We start from the raw sequence: 19,356 nt of genomic DNA, 5'->3' as shown, positions 1-19,356 counted from the left end.
CCTCAAGAATGGTGGAAAACTATCAAGAAAAGCCCTGGGTTTGTTTCTTAGATCTCAAGTTCGAAAATTGTAGAATAAAATATTTTTGGGGTTTATTTACGACTTTAAGTCGCATCTGGCCCGCCACAGCGGTCCTCACCCCGCTATAGCGTCCCCGCCCTGGCGACAGAAATCACCGCCAAAGCGACTTGCACGAAACAATGAGTTGTTTTAATAATTCCAATACCCCCATTTCACAACACGCCTTCAACCAACGAAACTCAGAAACTACCCGTTCACGCTAAGATCAATTCCGGGAGTTCTACTTGCCCGAATTCAATTCTGTAAAGTCGTACGGGTTCCTTAATGACTTACCTATCTACTCATGTGATCAAATTCATAATTAGATCACCCAATTGCTACCATATTTCACTAGACGTTAATAACTCCGATTTCGTCCAAGTCTGAACCAGGGGCGGAGCTACCCTTGCTCGAGGGGTGTCAAGCGACACCCCTTCATCGGAAAATTACGTTGTATAGGTAAGTCAAATTCTGTTTTTATACCTATATATATTAGAATTGACACTCCTGAACCAAGTTGAAGTGTTGGTTCAGCGGTTCAAGGGCAACAAAGTTCTGCCTTGTCATTGACCTAGGCGTTGGGAGTTCGAACTTTGCTGAAGCCATTTTTTTTTTAAAGGCTTTCAGCGTTTTTTTTTTACTTTTTAGACAGCTGTAGCTTTTTTGTCTTTAGTTTGTAGATAGCTAAACGTTTTTTTCCTCCAATTTTTAAACCATTGACTTAAATTAAGTTTACTTTAATATTTTATTTTTTAAAAAGAAATAAAATACACTTTAGGGATTTAGAGTCTAGGGATTAAACAAATCCCCAATTCCAAAATCAAAAGTTTTGAAGAGGAAGAGTCCAAAACGATCGTCTTTGTTCGCTGACTGCGTCGTGCAGTCGTCTTCAGACTTCAATCGCCATTGCTTGGCGTCAATCTACGTCCTGGTCATGGCAACGGTAAGTTCCTACTTTCTTACACCTTGTATTTTTTTTCTTCGTCCAATTTGTTGATGCCAGCCATCATAATGCTCTATTTATATTTACTTGTTTTGTTTATGATTGATTTATCATTAGCAATTATATATTTTTCTCATGAAATTTTTGGTTTACAATTCAGTCTCAAAAATCAGTGAAGAACTATTTTTTCCAAGTACCAAAATCAAATTTGGCTTCTAATAGTCAACTTACACGGTAAAAAAATGCCAACCAATCAGAAGTACCCCTCCATTCTTCTCAAAGACAAGAAATTGATTTAAATTCTTTAGAATTTGATCCAGCAAAAAGGACTCCAATCTTGAACTATCATCCAAATGATCGTGATGTAATTAGGAGAGCATACCTTCGACAAGGTCCTTGTCAACCTGAGAATCATATTTTTCCTCAAACAGATTTTTATGGAGATATGCGTCGTTTTAATCCTGAATGGTTTAAAGAGTATCATGATTGGTTGGAATATAGTGTAACTAACGATGCAGCATATTGTTTGAATTATTATTTGTTTAAAGATGATAACATTCATCAAGGTGGAGGTGAAGTATTTTCTACTGTAGGGTTTAAGAGTTGGAATAATAAGAAAAGTTTTAAGCAACATCTTGGTGGGCCGAATAGCACTCATAATCAGGCAAAAAAGAAAAGTGGAGATCTAATGCGACAACAACAGTCTATTATATCTGCATTTGAGAGACAATCTGATCAAGTTAAGCATGAGTATTGGCTTCGCTTGTCTGCCTCAATTGATGTAGTAAGACTTCTTTTGAATCAAGGATTTGCATTTCGGGGTCATGATGAATCTAAATCATCACTTAATAGAGGTAATTTTCTTGAAATTCTCTCATGGTATGCGAAACATTGTGATAAAATTTATGATTATGTATTGGAATGTGCTCCTCAGAATGACCAAATGACTTCTCCAATGATTCAAAAAGATATTGTCACTGCATGTAAGATAGAAACCATCAAAGCTATTATCCAGGAATTAAATGGTGACTATTTTTCTTTATTGGTTGATGAATCTTTTGATGTGTCATGTAAGGAGCAAATGACTATCGTTTTATGATATGTTGATCGAATGGGATTTATGGTGGAGCGATTGATTGATATTGTACATGTTCAAGATACTAGTGCTTTATCTTTAAAGGGGGAAATTGTCAATGTACTTGCTCAACATTCATTGAGTCTATCATATGTGCGCGGACAATGTTATGATGGGGCAAGTAATATGCAAGGCAAGACAAATGGCCTTAAAATGTTAATTAGGCAAGAAAGTATCTCAGCTCACTCTATTCATTGTTTTGCTCATCAACTTCAATTAACTCTTGTTGCAGTTTCCAAAAAATGTATTCAAGTGGGAGAACTTGTATTATTGGTTTCAAATGTTTTGAATGTTTTGGGAGCTTCTTTTAAGCGTATGGATAAATTTCGAGATTCTAAAAAAAAAAGAATTCAAGAGGCATTAGATAGGGGTGAACTTACAACCGGTACCGGCTTGCATCAAGAACTTGGTCTTATAAGAGCCGGTGATACTCGTTGGGGATCTCACTACAAATCTTTTAGCAATTTTATTCTTATGTTTGGATCTATTGTTGATGTTCTTGATGCACTTGTTGTTGATGCATATTCTACCGATGAAAGAGCTAAGACAACAGGATATCTCGAAGCTTGTCAAACATTTAAGATTGCTTTTATGTTGCATTTGATGAGAGATATCTTAGGAATCACAGATGAGCTCAATAAATCCTTGCAAAAGAAAGAACAAGATATTGCAAATGCTATGCTACTGGTTGAAGTAGCAAAGAGAAGGTTGCAAATGCTAAGAGATGATGGATGGGATGCACTTATTAATAAGGTATCCACATTTTGTATCAAGTATAACATTTTGTTACCTAATTTTGATGAGCCATATGTTAATTCTGGAAGATCAAGGCGTAAACCTTCCGATTATACGGTCTTACATCATTATCGTGTTGAAGTATTTTGTAAGATTATTGATTGGCAGCTTCAAGAACTCAATGATCGTTTCAATGAGGTGACTACTAATTTGCTTCATGGAGTTGCTTGTTTGAATCCAGTTGACTCATTTTCTAGTTTTAACATAAGAAAAATAATGAGAATGGCTAAGTTATATCCTGATGACTTTGATGAGTTTAGTATGAATGCTCTTGAGAATCAACTTGCCACTTACATTATTGATGTTCGTGATATGGATGAAAGGTTCTCCAATCTTAATGGACTTTGTGATCTCTCAAGAAAATTAGTTGAGACAAAGAAGAACCTAAACTTTCCTCTTGTATTCCGCTTAGTGAAATTTGCTTTGCTTTTACCAGTTGCCACTGCATCCGTTGAAAGAGCTTTTTCGGCAATGAAGTTTATTAAAAATGCCTTGCGGAATCGGATGAATGATGAGCTTTTGAGCGGTTGTCTAGTTCCTTTTGTAGAAAAAGATGTATTTATTAATATTTCTAATGATACTATTGTAAAAACATTTCAAGAGATGAAACCGCGTCGAGTACGGTTGTAATAATGTAATTGTGTTTTGCTTTTATTAGTAAAATTTATTTTGTTGAATTTTTTGTGTGCATACTACTTTATATTTTGACACCCCTCAATCTAAATCCTGGCTCCGCCACTGGTCTGAACTAGGTTGGGAAATTTCAAGTTACTACGAAAAAGTTTTTCGATCCAAAATTTTTCCCCGTTGGCTTTTCTATAACGACGGAATCCGGTCGTTACATGCATATATTTTGACCACTCAGTTTCAATTTGTTTGAGTAATTTTGATTTGATATCGAGTTTAAGAAAGTATTTTTTTTTTTTGATACTTATAATATTTGTACTAGTAGTGTCTTTCAATACTAACATGACATCATTGCTTCATTAGTTGAACCAAACATATATTCAAATAATTGAGCTTTTTTTCCCTCAGTGGGTGAGAGTGCTACGCTGTTCTATTGTCGACTTCACAAAAAAAGTATAATTGTAGTAATTTTAAAGAATTTAAGCATAAGATATTAAGATTCATAATTAAAAGCAATAGATTTTATTGTTTTTTCTTACCATGATCTATTAATTACTTAATCATTAAACAATAAAGAAAATCTTAGGTGCTTAGTTTGTTGGTTATCTGAAATTTCCCTTATTGATGAGCGTTCAATTTCACACCTTATAATCCATTCCCATATTTCCCCTTCTTCCACCTCGACAATTTTCTTTCAATTTTAGGTGCCAATAAATTATTGGAACGTGTTTAAATGAAATATAGTCAAAATAACTCACTAAGCTTAGGAACATGAGAATTGTGAAGCTGGTACTTCTGTATCCATTGGTTAAAAGAGAGTTATAATTAATCGCAATTACATATTATAAGTAAGCCACGTACCTAATAAAACATATAATATGATCTCCTAATCATATAAAAGTGATGTGCAATATAGGAGTTAATATCTCAAAAGGTCACTCAATTTTGAGTATTTATCTAGTAAAGTCATTAAACATTATTTTGTATCAATAAAATCACTTAACTTAGACATCCATATCAATAAAATCACTCAACTTATCGTTTGTATCAATAAAATCACTCAAATAAATTTATTATTAAAGAAAATATTGACATCATAAAATAAATTATTTTTTTCTATAGAATTAATAAATTAAAGATAGTGGAGATTCATGCTACAAAGATTAATTGGTGTTATTTTCAACTAGAAAAAGCATAAGTGTTTGGATGATGTTGGCCTGTTCGGTGGAATTGTGATTCAGGCTACAGAGATTGGTAGCGGTAGAAGCAAACATTAAATTTTTTCCTTTTTAACTCCACCGTATAGTTAGCTTATGTTGAAACTTGAAAAAATAATAATTCAAACTTGTGTTGAAAAATTATTTCTGAAATTTGATTTTTTTTTTTTTTTGAATATAAAGTAATATCATAAAAGTATTTTCCGTAAAAATCTCTTAATGAATTTTCTAACATGGCATTAAAAAATAATTTATTTTGTCAAGTCAATATTTTTTAATAATAAATTTGATAGTGATTTTTTTGATATAAATATCTAAGTTGAATGATTTTATTGATACAAAATAAAGTTTAATAACTTTATTAGATAAATTGATAAAATGGAATGACCTTTTGAGATATTAACTCGCAATATAGTGTGGAACTCAACAAGATATATACAATCAAAAGAGCTTAGCATCCATAAGAAAACAAAACACACTACTCAATCGGCATCTTATATATAGTGATAAGTCGGCTAGTGCACCAAAATATAGATGATAGTTGTGTATTTGAAAAAAAGAGGATAGTACTTTTATGGTTGTATTTTCTTTTTCAAATTGCTTTATTATGTGTTATTTGAGTTGCAGATTTTTTCATGAGATAAGAATAAAATATGTGTGTATACAGTGGCGGAGCCAGGAATTTCACGAAGAGGGTCCAAAAATTAAACAACAAAAGCTCTTTGTAAGAAGGAGAAAAAAATGTTGCAAGTGTGATTTGAGCACGCGAGCATTGACTCATTAAAGATGTCTACACATTAAAGACATTTTAAACCACTAGCCAATAACAACTTATTATGTCAAGGATATCCAAAATATGTTATTTAATCACTTTGTGTATCATTTTATTTGCATATGCTGTATTTTTTTCCAACGAATTGGACACCCTCATATACATGTGCCTACGCCCATGTGTGTACACTCTATTTATTCAGATTCCATGACTTATGGAAATACACTGAATATGCGATCTATAGTGTTATTAAAGTTTAATCGATTTATAATCTATTATCGTTAACTCTTTTCGATGTAATAATTTAAATCAAATTGAATGTGTATAAGTTGCGTGAGGTTCTTCAACTCTTCATTGGCTGTGGCGGCACTAAAGTTTTGTGTTTTTTTTTTTTTTTTTTTTTTTATCTTCATTGAGAAGCCTTTTTGTACTCCGATTCTACGAGCTAGTTTGACTATTTAAGCCACTTTAAATGGAGTATCAAAAGAGGTTACATTTTCCATTTAAAGGTAAAGTTTGACATCTGTCCCTTCCATAATTGGTTTTCTAATGTATACATTTATATTTATCATATACTCAAAATAAAAGAGTTCACTTTTTATACTCCCATCGATTTTTTCCAAAATGGAAGAGTTCGTTTTTATCTAAGTTGCACAGACTCTTCACTTTCGATATCGCATTCTTAAAAAATATATTATTTTTGACGAATCCGACACGCACTCCTTGACATTTTTGAAGAGTCCGAGCAACATAGGTTTTTATAAGATTTATCTTCTTACTCGTTTCGTTCATTTTTACTTATCTGCTATATTAAATTAATTTTTTATTATTGTTTGTCCACTTCATTAATGTGTCAATAGAAAGATGTGTAGGTGACGGTGGCGGTGGCGGTGGCGATAGTGATAACGACAAGGATGATGATGGCGAAAAAATATGTAGTGATTGATGAAGTGTTGATGATAGTTGGTAGTGTGATGCTAATTGAGATGATAGAGTTGATTGATAGTAGGGATCATTAATTGACGGTAGAGGTGCTAGTAATGATGGAGATGGAGGTGGCGATGATGGTACTGACAATTGATATAATTATAATGACGAATGTGGTAATATGGTAGTGAATGATAGTGATGATTGACAGTGATGATTGTAATGACAAAGGTGATTGATAGTTGACGATAGTAATACGTAGGTGGTCTACAATGATGGTGGTAATTGTGATAATAGAGGTGATTAATGATGGTGGCTGATGATTGCGAATAGAATGATGGTGAATATTGTCCCACATAAAAATATCACTTATTCTAAGATTATAATGATAAAAAATCTATGAAGAGTTGAGGACCAATTGATTGTGTAAATCTTAATGAAAACAAATGCCCTTAATGATATAAGCTTCATAAGTGATTATACCATTGATGCACAGTGCATAATAAAAAATCATCTTTTTTTTTATAACTAGTAAACTTAGCCGCGCTACGCGCGGTGTATAAAAGTTTTAAAGTTTTTTTTTTAATTTTCAAATTCAAATAGATTAGATAACAAATTTTAACATTTCGATTTGAAATTTTAACTTGATTCATGAATTGATTTTATTAAAAAAAAATCCTTAAATTAGCACGGTCTAATACCTATATTTTTTTGGTTGAATAGTACCTATCTTTTTATTTATTTATTTATTGTTAGTTATAAGATAATAATTAAGAATTTATGGTTTTATTATCCATTTGAATGAATTCACAAAATTAAATATGGCCACCTTTGATATTTTGCAAAAATTTTAAAGTGGGACTTTTAGTCTTTTAATTTATTTTTTTTTAAAATGTCAAAAGAATTAAAATAGTTACACATCCAAACACGCTCTTAGAAATATGAAAAATTATTTGTAATAGATAATCTACCAATAATTTGAAGAGTATTTCAATTGTATATTAAAATTTAAAGTTTTTTCTTTATATGTTGATTCTTTGAAAAGGAAATGGGTGATACACGATTTTAGTTCTGCAAAATAATTTTTGGTGGTATAGGATTAACAAAAAAACAATATATTGTGGTTAAATTACAAAATAAAATAAGTAATAAATGAGCAAATATAAAAGAATGATAAAAGGTTTTATGTTATAAAGATTAAAAAAATAATTCTTATAATATCTAATAAAAGCTTATAATTAGACTTTTGGATTTTTTAAAAATAATGTAAATATATATAAAAAAAAAATTGTTCACAAATAATAGGAATATTTATAATTATTAATAAATAATATTTCCATATAATTAAAGTGTAAGAGAAAAGAGTTAAGTAAATATTTAGAATAATTATAATGGAGGATCAATGGTTAAGTAATAAGTATATTTGGAATAATTATCTCTATTAATTTGTCCCTTAATAAATTCTCTCCTATAATTCTATGTTTCTTTGAATTTATTTCAACAGTATTTTTCGATTCTCTTTTTTTTCATATTTTCTTTTTCATTTTTTCATATTTGCTTATTTAATTTCACTAAGAAAATAGTAACAGTTAGCATCGTATCTTAAAAGAATCAAGTTAGCTTGTTTTTAACTTTTTTACTAATTTATATATTTTTTTAAAAGTAACAATTATCATCGTATCCTAACATAATCAAATTAGCTTGTCTTTAGCTTTTTACTATTTTTTGCAAAATGTCAAAAATTAATTCTCTTAATTAATTTTTCTTATATTTTTCATGATATATATTTTATTGAAAATTCAAAAATAACTTCATAATAATTTTGATAATCTCCCGCCGCTAAGTGTATCCACAAACACATTTTAATGTTTTTCGAGAATTGTTTTTTATGCTAACTTTTATTAATGATCTTTCTCTTATAATTTCATTAAAAAAATCCAAATCAATTTTTCTCTTTTATATATCTTATTTTGTATCCTCCTTATTAGAAATAAAAATAACTACACAAAGTAGTCTTTGTCGATAGCTTTTGCACTACAAAATTAAAGTAGATGACAATTAAGCCCAAAACAAATATATTTGGATAGAAATATTAGTTTGATGTGATTTTAAGATGTCACAACCTTGAACATTAAGTAATTGATTGGGGGTTATGAAGGTTTAAAGTTGGAAGTTATAAGCATTACTAATAAGTACTAATTAAGTATAGAAGTTATGAAAGATGAAGAGGTGTGAGTTTAAGATAAAAATAAGAGAAAAAGTAAAAAAAATACATTATGTTTTTTAATAAACAAAAGTGTGTTTAAGTAAAATCCTCCACCATTTTTTATGGTTTAATTTTATTATATGGCATATTTTCTGTTTATATTATTTTAGAAATTTCAAATTAATTAAAAGTCTATGAATATGCTTCTACTAATAAACATTACTTTTAATAATTACTATTATTTTGAACAATATATTTTGCATTACCTAATATATAAAATAAAGAAAAAGTAAAATAAATAAATAAATATTTATATATATATATATTTATTTATTTATTTATTTTACTTTTTCTTTATTTTATATTATAGGAGTGAAATTTAATAAGGGAAAAATTAATTAAAAACAAATTAAAAAGGGGCCGAGAATCAAAAAGTTAATCAAAGAAAAAATTTAAATTTGTCAAAAAAGAGTAATGTTGCGGATGTTATAAAATAAAATAAAAAAATAGTTGATTTTTTTATTAATTGAATTCTCAAAATTGTGAAACAATTTTTTGACTTATAAATAATTTTTATATCTAAATAATATAATTAGGAATGTATGGTTAGAATTATGTATGTTTACCATATCATTGTTATGTGATTCTGACATATGAAATTATAAGAGGAATTGGTTTATTTGATTCTTAGCTATATAAGAAAAATAATTAGTTTGATGATATTTTTTTCATAAATTAATATATAATATTGTGTTGGTTCTTAATGGCTCATAGTGTTAATGAATTGTTTTTTAATTGAATTGTATGATATTTTTCATATTTCAATTGGGGATTCTTTTTAGGGAAATAGCAAATTATTAATTCAAATTAAATGTTATATCCATAGTTTATATCCCCCTTTTTTGCCATCTGATTCGGTATACAATTAGTCATTTATGGTATATAATTAGCCATTTTATACACTTCGGTATAAAATGTGTTAGTGTTTGTATAAAGCGAGAGAAAAGTGTATATAAAAATGCAAATATATATATATTTTCGTCTTATACACTTATAATTATACAAATACAGATCTTATTATACAAATTACAATGTATAAATGAATTTATACAAAACTGAACAATTTGTATAAAATTTGATGTTTGTAGCGAATATACAAATCAAAAGCTCCATAGCAGACATAAAATTTGCTATGGAGCGCAATTATACAAACTATAGCTATAACATACAAATATAATTTTTATGTTTGTTATATGTGAAAGTTGTTCTTTTTATACTCTCTATATTATCTTTATTATATATTTGTATGACAATTTTATAGCTAGTGAGCATGAGGAGATTGTTAGACGAAATTGAATTTCAAATTAGTAAAAATAAGATATACTAGCGGTTTTCCAATTAATAAGGAACCAATCATATCTTGTTGCATTGGAGATTTGGCTGGAGAACTATACACAATCCTTACAATGACAACAACAAAAAAAACATAACAATCCTTACAATAACAACAACAAAAAAAACATAAAAATATAGTTAACTAATCAAGCTAATATATTATAGAATATTTAGTTATGATTTGAAGAGGAAAGAAGGACCATGTTCTCAAGATAACATAATTCAATTCTCCAAAATCTACAAAGAGACGAAGAAAGTAAAAACAATCAGAGTCTTTAGAAACTACAAGAATAAGCAAAGAAAAAATCTCAAAAAACTACAAAGAGAAGCAAAAGAGAAAAAAAAACAAAATATTTTTTCTATAAAAAAAAACCATGATTTGTATCATCAAGAATCCAAAAAAATAATAGTATATGTATAATTACAATAGAAAAAAAGAAATAATTTTAAGTATTAGACATGTCAAATTATTTTACCTTGTAAATTCAAACTATGCAAAAATATCTAAGATTCTTCAGTATACATCTCTCTCTTGCAAAATCAGATCAAAGAAGACAAAAAAAAATTAACCAATCAAAGAGACAAAAGATGAAGAATAAGAAAAATGAAAATAAAATAATCATCATACATGTCTCAAAGTAGATTTTTATAAGTGTAATATTTAGGAGTTATAAATTTGTATATTAAATAATTTGAAGGTTATGAATATGAAATGTTATGAGTTATATGTATTATTAAATTGATTAAGATTTGAATTTATGTAATTGAAGAGGTATGAATTAAGGAGATGATTTTATAAAATAAAATAATTGAAGAAAATTAGAGAAAATGTCAAAAAAAAACTACAAAAAACATAAATAGGTTCCTTGGCTATTGAGAGGTGCCACATCACTTCTTTTTTTTTAAAATCTAGCTTTATATATATACATATACATGATTTATGTTTTTTTCTTCTTAATTTTGCTTATGGAAATCAACTTAACGGATTTCAATTTCTCATTTTCTTTTAAAGCAAATGGCCAACTTGCTCAAACTTAGGGTGGGTAAAGGTAGGTGTATTAAAGTAGATGTATATTAATTATTGATGGGCCATTTTGTGCATAATCCAATTTAGATTGCATATGGACGCTAAATTAACCCATACAAAACTCATAAAAATGCCCTTCACTCAGTTAGTTTGGATGATGGTCATCCACACAGTCACAGATGATTCGGGATCAATTCTACTCGATGCCTTCTATTCTTCTAAGTTGAGTCTGTCGTAACAAAATTTTGGATTTGATTTCTTTAATATAGTCATGATTAATTATTTTTTAAAAAAATAGAATATATATTAGTTTAATTTGAAAATAGAAAATAAAAAGTTGAAAATTGATTTTGAATTGGACGAGTTATTTCACAACTTATATTTACTGAAATGTAGCCAAATCTGCCTACTGATCTTTAATTTTGATCAAGTTACTAATTTTTTCATCAATGTTGAAACAGCCAAATCTCAAAAAGAAATACTTACAACTTACAAGATTCTTTTTGGTAAAGGTCCTAATTAGTAATTACAAGAACAGTTTTATTTTGTTGTCATTTATTTGCAAGTAATAGTAAAAGTGGCCCAAAAGTACTATGGGAATAAGTCCCACATGAAATATAGCTACTCATCTTTTAAACAACCCCCACCATAACAAAGTATTTATAAGACAAAAGATGACTTCAATACTTATCTTTTTTTTTCTTTTCTTTTTTTGCATCTACATAAAGACAATTAATCAAGTTGAGTCCAAAAGAGTATCTTTAATTAGCTGAACTTCCTAGACCCATATTGTAACCATATGAATTCTCATAAATTTAACTTAATTAGGGATGATTAGCTTTTTAACTAAAACATATACTTGACAATATAAAGTAGGAGTGATAAAATCGTCCAATCCGTTGAAGTTGTCCATACATTTATTAACTAGTATAAATTGACCAATGACGAAAAATATGTTTAAAATCTGTTTAGAAAAATATTTTTTGAATATGTTATATATAGCTATAATAATGAAAAAAAAGTTGTTAGGTAATTAAAACAAATCATAAAAATACAAACAAAGAAATTAAAATCTTGATCAGAATTGGACTATGAAGTATGAAACATTATTTAGCTCATTTTGATTTGACTCGTTTCGGTACCAATCCATTTATAACACATTTTGACCTAACCAAAACGTTCATTTGACACTCCTAGTAAAGAAAAAATTGAATTAGTGAGAAGTTTAACTTTATGAATTCTGTGAAACAATGAATTCGAGCTCTAAAATAATTAAATTCAAATACAATATTTTACAAAAAGTTATTGAATTTAACTGAATCGATAGCTATAAACTTCTACCTCCGCCCCTAGTTGAGCGTCAAAGTGGTAGACCAGTAGTAGAATCTTGTTTAAATAGATAGTGAAGTTCCATTTCAGTGAACAGAAAAAGTTGGGCTTAGAGAATTAGGAGTATAGTGCCTTGAGATAGGTCTAATTCTAAGTACAAATAATATTTCCAATTGAAAGTGTGACAAACTTTAAAACCTTTTTGACAAATTTTATATTTGAAATGGCAAGAGTGGACTTGGCTAAATTGAAAGCTAACAGCATGAAGATTCTGCGCAATGCTGGTCTGCACAAATTAAGTTGTGTTTATTAGAATTGTCACATTCACTTTGATTAATGAGATTTAATATCTATTTTCAGTTACATCATGTATAGCCTTATTTTTGTATATATTATATGAAGATACATAGTCCTTTTCACACGTACATAAAAATATTTTGCATACACTTGTAACTATTTTTTCGTTTTTATTTTCCACCTAATGTCTGATATCCTTATTAAAATTTGATTATATCCAGATCCCGCATTATATATAAGGTTCATTCTGGGGGCAGGGCTCCCAACAATATTTTTTCCATACCAAGAACTCGACTTTTGAGCTTTATGCAATAGTATTTTTAGTGTTCAAGTATATATACATGATGTCAATGTATGTGATATAACTTTAATTTTTTGGCTTAACGAAGGTTAATTTGGGAATAATAGAACTGTATTAGCAGAAAATAAGAGGGTAGATACATATTTAAAGCACTCTTAATTGCTTTTTAACAACTTAATATTAAGTCACGTTGGATGGTTCTGGTATACAGTTGGAACCACCATGAAAACAACGTTTTTAGCCTTCACATAACTGTTCACACTGCAGGAAAAATAAACTATTCACACTGTAGAAGTTCCAAACACAAATTAATATGATATTAAATAACTACATTTCAATCCAAAAATAAAAATACAATAATTTTAAAGTCAATATACTAACAAAACTAAAACTTATTCCATTAGTACAATGATCCTTCTATAACACCTATCCTTTATAACAACATTTCACTATAATAATCAAAATATAACGAAACAAATTAATAACACTGTCACAATAGAAGATTTAACTATATATACTAGCTACATGGTTCTTTTTCATCCAATCTGACATACTTTAAATTAAATTTGTATCGGCTTCAAGAAATTATAAGTCTCCTCCATATAGTTATAGGTCTACTTGCATTCAAACATGTGAAATAATGATCAATGAAATGAGTTGAAAATGATAAAGATCTTAAATGCAAATTCATTTGTCCAAGCTTGCAAATACCCCCATTAAATTAATTAGTCAATTGACTTGAATACCATTAGTGATAAAATAAAAAGTACTTTAGTAATTATATATCTTATATAAAATACATAAATGAACATATAATAAAAATGACAAAAGCAGTTGAAAATTGTTACATGCATGGTTTTAACTTTTAGGGATGAGTTGTATTTGGTCAAATTATATATTTGTATCATAGTTAGGAAGAGTTAAGGAGAAGAAGACCTAAACAACCTTCTCCCCCACCCCCACCCCACTCCATAGTTATAAGTTCCTTAAACTTCACGTATCTATCTCACACAAAAAAACTCTATTTATGGCCTTGTATTCTTGTTACTTCTTTTTTTCAATCTTTCAGGTTAGTTCCCATGGATTCTCTCTATCCTAAAATTTTTTCCATCTTCTCCATTCTTGATTTAGTATTCTAGCTCCTGGTTTTCTTTAATCTGTTTGGCAAAAAAACCCCATTTTTTATCACTTTATTTCAAAGCCAGCTGGTGAATCGGTGGTCATGAAAAGATTGTAGTGTATATGTATGTATTAAGGCGGAAGTAATTTATTCTTGATCATAAAAAAGATGGAGAATTATTCCGGAGTTGTTAAGGATGATGATCAGATGGAGTTGCCACCTGGATTTCGATTCCATCCAACTGATGAAGAATTGATTACTCATTATTTGTCTAACAAAGTTGTGGATACTAATTTCATTGCTATTGCTATTGGTGATGTTGATTTGAACAAAGTTGAACCATGGGATCTTCCATGTAAGTGTTATTCATTTTTTATTTTTTTTAATGAAGCGAGATTCATATAGCCGATCTCAACTTGATTTTTGTTGTGTGTTTGAATGTAGGGAAGGCGAAAATGGGGGAAAAAGAATGGTATTTTTTCTGTGTGAGAGACAAGAAGTATCCAACAGGGCTGAGGACAAACAGGGCAACTGCTGCAGGGTATTGGAAAGCTACTGGAAAAGACAGAGAGATTTACAGAGGAAAATCATTGGTTGGTATGAAGAAAACTCTGGTTTTCTACAAAGGGAGAGCTCCAAAAGGTGAAAAGACAAATTGGGTTATTCATGAATTTAGATTAGAAGGAAAATTGTCTCTTCACAACCTGCCAAAGACAGCAAAGGTACACATAATCAAGATTCAAGCAACCTCTCTATCTCGTAACGAGGTAGAGGTAAGGTCTGCATACATTCTGTTCTCTACAGACTCCACTTATGAAATTACAGTCGATATGTTTGTTGTTGTTTTTCAATTAAAGATTCTTTTTTTGGTGTTTTGTAGAATGAATGGGTGATTTGCAGAGTGTTTCAAAAGAGCAGTGGTGGAAAGAAAATCCACATTTCAGGGCTTTTGAAATTGAATTCAAATGAAAATGAAATGGGGAATTCATTTCAGCCACCATTGACAGATTCTGGTACTGCTTCGAAATCCAGCCACGTGCACTGCTTCTCCAATTTTCTCACTGCTCAAAACAATTGTTTCCCTCTTCTGTCAAATCCAATGGATAGTTTTCCTACAACTTCTCTAGTTCCAAATACATTTTCTTGTAACCAAATAGCCCCATTCACTACAAATAATCCAGGTTCATTTGGGGTTCAAGATCCTTCAATTCTTCTAAGGACTTCACTTGACAACTATGGTCTGAATTTCAAGAAAGAGGACATTTTTAATGTACCCCAAGTAACAGGGGTAATTAGCACTGATATGAATACTGAAATTCCCTCAGTTGTCTCAAATCTTGAAATGAAAAGAAGGTTTCTTGAAGATCAGGTGCCATCAGCAGGTATGATTGGATTACAGGGTCTTGATTGTCTCTGGAGTTGCTGAATTATCTTGAAACAGAAATGTCAAATAAGTTGAAAAAAAAAAAAAAAGATGAGAAGAGGTACAACTTTAGTTATTCTGGACTGGAATGAATTGTATGTGCATGGGTTGTTGCATTGATGGTGTAAAGATTCATTTATACTGTCAGTGAATATAAGTTAAATCTATCGCACAAATACTATCAGTATGCTAATGTTTTGTTGCTTTTTGTTTCTCAAGTTTGCTTCTCATGGGCAACTTATTAGATGGTGATGTTGAAGTTATATAAATTTAGTAGTGAATGGTGTAAGCATGTAACTGTGGGAGATCAAAGTTGGTGACGTTGTGATCTTTTTTACTGTGTTTTTTTCTATGGAAAAACTATACTCTCTTCCATCTCTACTATTTGTATTTAGTTATATGTCATGATTCAAAAATAGTATCTTATATACTAATTGTACTTTCATCCTTTTATTATTTGTTGTCGATTGAAAATCAATGTAAGATTGCGTGTAATAGGCCTATGTGGTCAGGTCATTCTCTGGATCCTATGCATAACGAGAGCTTTAGTGCACCTAGCTATCTTTTTTATCAATTTGTAACGAAGCACATTTAAGAATATTGCCTGTTTAATCTTGACATTATTTGATAGTATTTCCCAAAAGAAATTTCTCTCCTATAAGTAATAGTAAAATCAGGTAACATTCCTCTTTTGATAAAAAAAAAAAAAAAAAAAAAACAGAAAGAAAGAAAATTAAAGATACTCATATTCTTCTTAATGTTCTAAAAGGGTCACTTTAATTAATCCCCTTTCCCTTTATTCCTAAACACAACAAAAATTTGCAAGTCAACCTCATCCTAATCAACCAAACTATATTTTGTAAAAAAAATAAAAATTGTATTCCTTTGTTTCAATTTGTTTTTTTTTTAAAGTAAAGCTTTAATTTTAATTTTCTACGCAATATATTTAAGATTATACGATTAAAAGATATTATAATATATTTTATACATTTAAAATCATAAAATTTATTTTAATTGCTACTCAAGTTAAAATTGGACAACTAAATTGAAATACTCACATATCCACTTCGATATGAGGTGTGATTTGTCGTTTTTTTAATCTTTCTTTTTGTGATAGTCAAAAACTTTCAAGTATTTTACATGTCATATAGTAATATTTTCTACACAAGAAAAAATCGTTGTGGACGTTTGGTTATTTTAATGTCTAGAAAACAAATAAAGGAGGAAAACAACTTTTGTTTCATAAGTTTTTTATTATGATGCAAATTTTCTCAACGTTTGCTATATATCATTTGCTCCTACTAATTAAGCATGGAACAAATATTTTCACACGACAATATTTGATTAGGTATGAAATTAATTAAGAATTTTTTCCTAGAACTTGTGATCAAAACAAGTTACAAAAATACATGTCTGATTATAACTAAAAGTATATCGAATAAATTGGAAAGATAAATTAAATAATATCATATATTATTAGTGGTCTGTTTTGCAATCACCACCTATGTCATACTTCATCAATTTTTATCCCAAAAAAAACATTAATTTTTAATATATGTTAAAAGAGGTTGAATCAAGCGAGTTAAAATATCAATCACGATACTTCAGTCGTCACCATTTACTATCCCCACATAACAAGGACAGAATCAATCCTAAATAGTAATAAACATATCTAAACAAGATAGGATAAGACGAATTAAATTCACTCTCGTCTTGCTATGCTTCGCTCTACCTTGTCCCGCCCCACTCTACTCTATATCTTGGTGTCTGATACTCACATTAGAGTCTGAATAAATTTAGATTTACATCGAAAAATTTCACATCGAGAGATAAAATGCTCCTTAACAAAGATAATTTCATACCTAAGGAGACTCGAACTCAAAACCTTGATTAAGGATAAAACATTAGATTTTCACACACATGTCAATTTGCTAAATCAACTTTTGGGCAAACATTCTATTGTGACGCCACAATATTCTTACTTTTTGTCATACTCACCCCACTACTGATTTTTTCAATATAAAATTCACGATTACAATCTGTTGGCCAATATGCAAGGAACAATATAATTAATATTCCTTTTCGTCACAATGAAAACAGTGTTAAAGAGTCTTCTTCTTTACCATCAGATAGAAACATATGAGGTACATACAAAAAGAAATAATACTATATTACTAACAAAAAATCCATTTCAATCAAACATATACTAAATTCTTATAGAATATGCAGTGATGTCCCTAAACAATGGAATATTCCTTGCATTTCAATTCGTATGACGTTAATTTGACTGAGTATGACATTCAAGAAAAAAAGAAAGAAAACATTGAAACTTGATGTTTAAATGTGTCATAGTATTTATGTGATTATAAATCTTTTGAAACGTAACGTGTCATACCATTTTTGTACGACTATAAAATTTGATGCATTTGTCATCAGATGTAAAATGAGAAGATAAAGTTAAATAATTTTTAACTTTAAAAAATAATTCTTTAGGAATTAACGGACTAACAAGAAAATAGTCTCTTTTTGGGATGTGGAGTATATATTTTGCTTGTTTACTACCAACAATTAATCTACATATCAATTTTCCCAAAAGTAACCATATTTATTATTGAAAAAAGTTAACCTCCCGATGTCACCATATATATATGATAAATATAATTGAGAAGTGCACGTTACATACATTAATCCTAAGATCATGAACAAAATTTGTCGATATGCTGTTCTTTTACTACTATATATAGATTTCAAGATTTGAATTTTGGAATCTATAACGTTTATTATTTTATTTTATTTAAATATCTCGAGATCTTCCTACGATTTAACCTAAAATTAGAGCAAAAGATAGGTGAATTTTAAAATGAAATCACATGAATATCCACTTTAATTATCATATAAAATACTAAAACGATATGTTTGTCCCCAAGGGATTAACAAATTAATTAACAAACTAAGGTCATGATCACTTGTGATCTACATTTTTTATTTTGTAGAATGTTCTACCAATCATAAGGGCTCACGTCAAACAATTCTCCATATATTTAAACACTAAAATATTATTGGGTTTTTCCTTAATAAAAATATGTTATCATACATTTTCACGTGTTCCCTACTATATATCGTTATGTCGACATTGACCTCATCAAAAACCAATTAAATTCATAGTATAATGAGCAGTATCCATCCCCAATTTGATAAACGTTATGAGAAAATGCTCTGACTCATATATAATGATAGCTTAAAGTTTTTTTTTTCCATGTTATCAGAGTGTAGTGTAACATAGTTCATAAGAAACTAAGAAATTACCGTCAAACTTCTTTATAACTATATTTTTTGGCTGCATAGAAACATAATATAATGAAATATATTATAGAGGATTATTATAGAGAGTTCTGATTATAATTAGGTAGTTAAGATAGGATAAAGTCGTTTTAATCTTTTTTCTTTTGTGGGACTTGAATCTGTATGTATATACTATGTGAAACTAGGCAACTAGAAGAGGAACCAGAGTATATTCAAACAGATATTAGAAGCTCTCTCAAAGAACTCCAACACAAAGAAACATGAATGGAAGTATCAAGTAATTTACATCTGCGAGCGCTTAGCTTCAAAATCAGCTCTAGCTGCAGACTTGAATAAGAGTTGTATTTATTTGAACTTACAATGTTTTGCAGTTATGAAGTTGTATCATCAAGATCTATGTTTTTCTCCTTGATTCTAAGACCAAAAACTTGATGCCAGAACAATTTAGGCCAGGAGGCTCGCCAACATGGGATTCCGCG

At 29.2% G+C, this 19,356-nt stretch overlaps 3 protein-coding genes across 3 annotated transcripts; all 3 read left to right on the top strand.

Annotated features, from left to right (window-relative positions):
* Positions 1–1,448: 1,448 nt before the first annotated feature.
* On the top strand, positions 1,449–2,102 carry LOC125832077 (uncharacterized). The gene has a single exon (XM_049511216.1). The coding sequence runs from the start codon at positions 1,449–1,451 to the stop codon at positions 2,100–2,102; it is 654 nt and encodes a 217-aa protein (XP_049367173.1).
* Positions 2,103–2,114: 12 nt separating this feature from the next.
* LOC125832066 (uncharacterized) lies at positions 2,115–3,563 on the top strand. The gene has a single exon (XM_049511205.1). It carries the CDS (start codon positions 2,115–2,117, stop codon positions 3,561–3,563), a length of 1,449 nt encoding a protein of 482 aa, XP_049367162.1.
* Positions 3,564–14,056: 10,493 nt separating this feature from the next.
* LOC125830228 (NAC domain-containing protein 100-like) lies at positions 14,057–16,002 on the top strand. The gene is made up of 3 exons (XM_049509439.1): positions 14,057–14,506; positions 14,596–14,873; positions 15,032–16,002. The coding sequence occupies exons 1-3, from the start codon at positions 14,320–14,322 to the stop codon at positions 15,575–15,577; spliced, it is 1,011 nt and encodes a 336-aa protein (XP_049365396.1). The 5' UTR covers positions 14,057–14,319; the 3' UTR covers positions 15,578–16,002.
* The last annotated feature ends 3,354 nt before the right edge of the window (positions 16,003–19,356 follow it).

The sequence above is a fragment of the Solanum verrucosum genome, unplaced genomic scaffold (assembly GCF_900185275.1).
Source record: "Solanum verrucosum unplaced genomic scaffold, falcon-dt-bn FXZP01000102.1, whole genome shotgun sequence".
NCBI lineage: Eukaryota > Viridiplantae > Streptophyta > Magnoliopsida > Solanales > Solanaceae > Solanum > Solanum verrucosum.
This window is presented reverse-complemented; position numbering and strand designations above follow the sequence as displayed.

What these genes read in the sequence shown, in the direction of transcription:
- LOC125832066 (XM_049511205.1), top strand. Translation starts at nt 2,115, where the DNA reads ATGGGATTTATGGTGGAGCGATTGATTGATATTGTACATGTTCAAGAT.
- LOC125832077 (XM_049511216.1), top strand. Translation starts at nt 1,449, where the DNA reads ATGCGTCGTTTTAATCCTGAATGGTTTAAAGAGTATCATGATTGGTTG.
- LOC125830228 (XM_049509439.1), top strand. Translation starts at nt 14,320, where the DNA reads ATGGAGAATTATTCCGGAGTTGTTAAGGATGATGATCAGATGGAGTTG. An exon ending in TGAACCATGGGATCTTCCAT is followed by an intron (nt 14,507 to 14,595) that starts GTAAGTGTTATT and finishes GTTTGAATGTAG; the next exon opens with GGAAGGCGAAAATGGGGGAA. An exon ending in ACCTGCCAAAGACAGCAAAG is followed by an intron (nt 14,874 to 15,031) that starts GTACACATAATC and finishes GGTGTTTTGTAG; the next exon opens with AATGAATGGGTGATTTGCAG.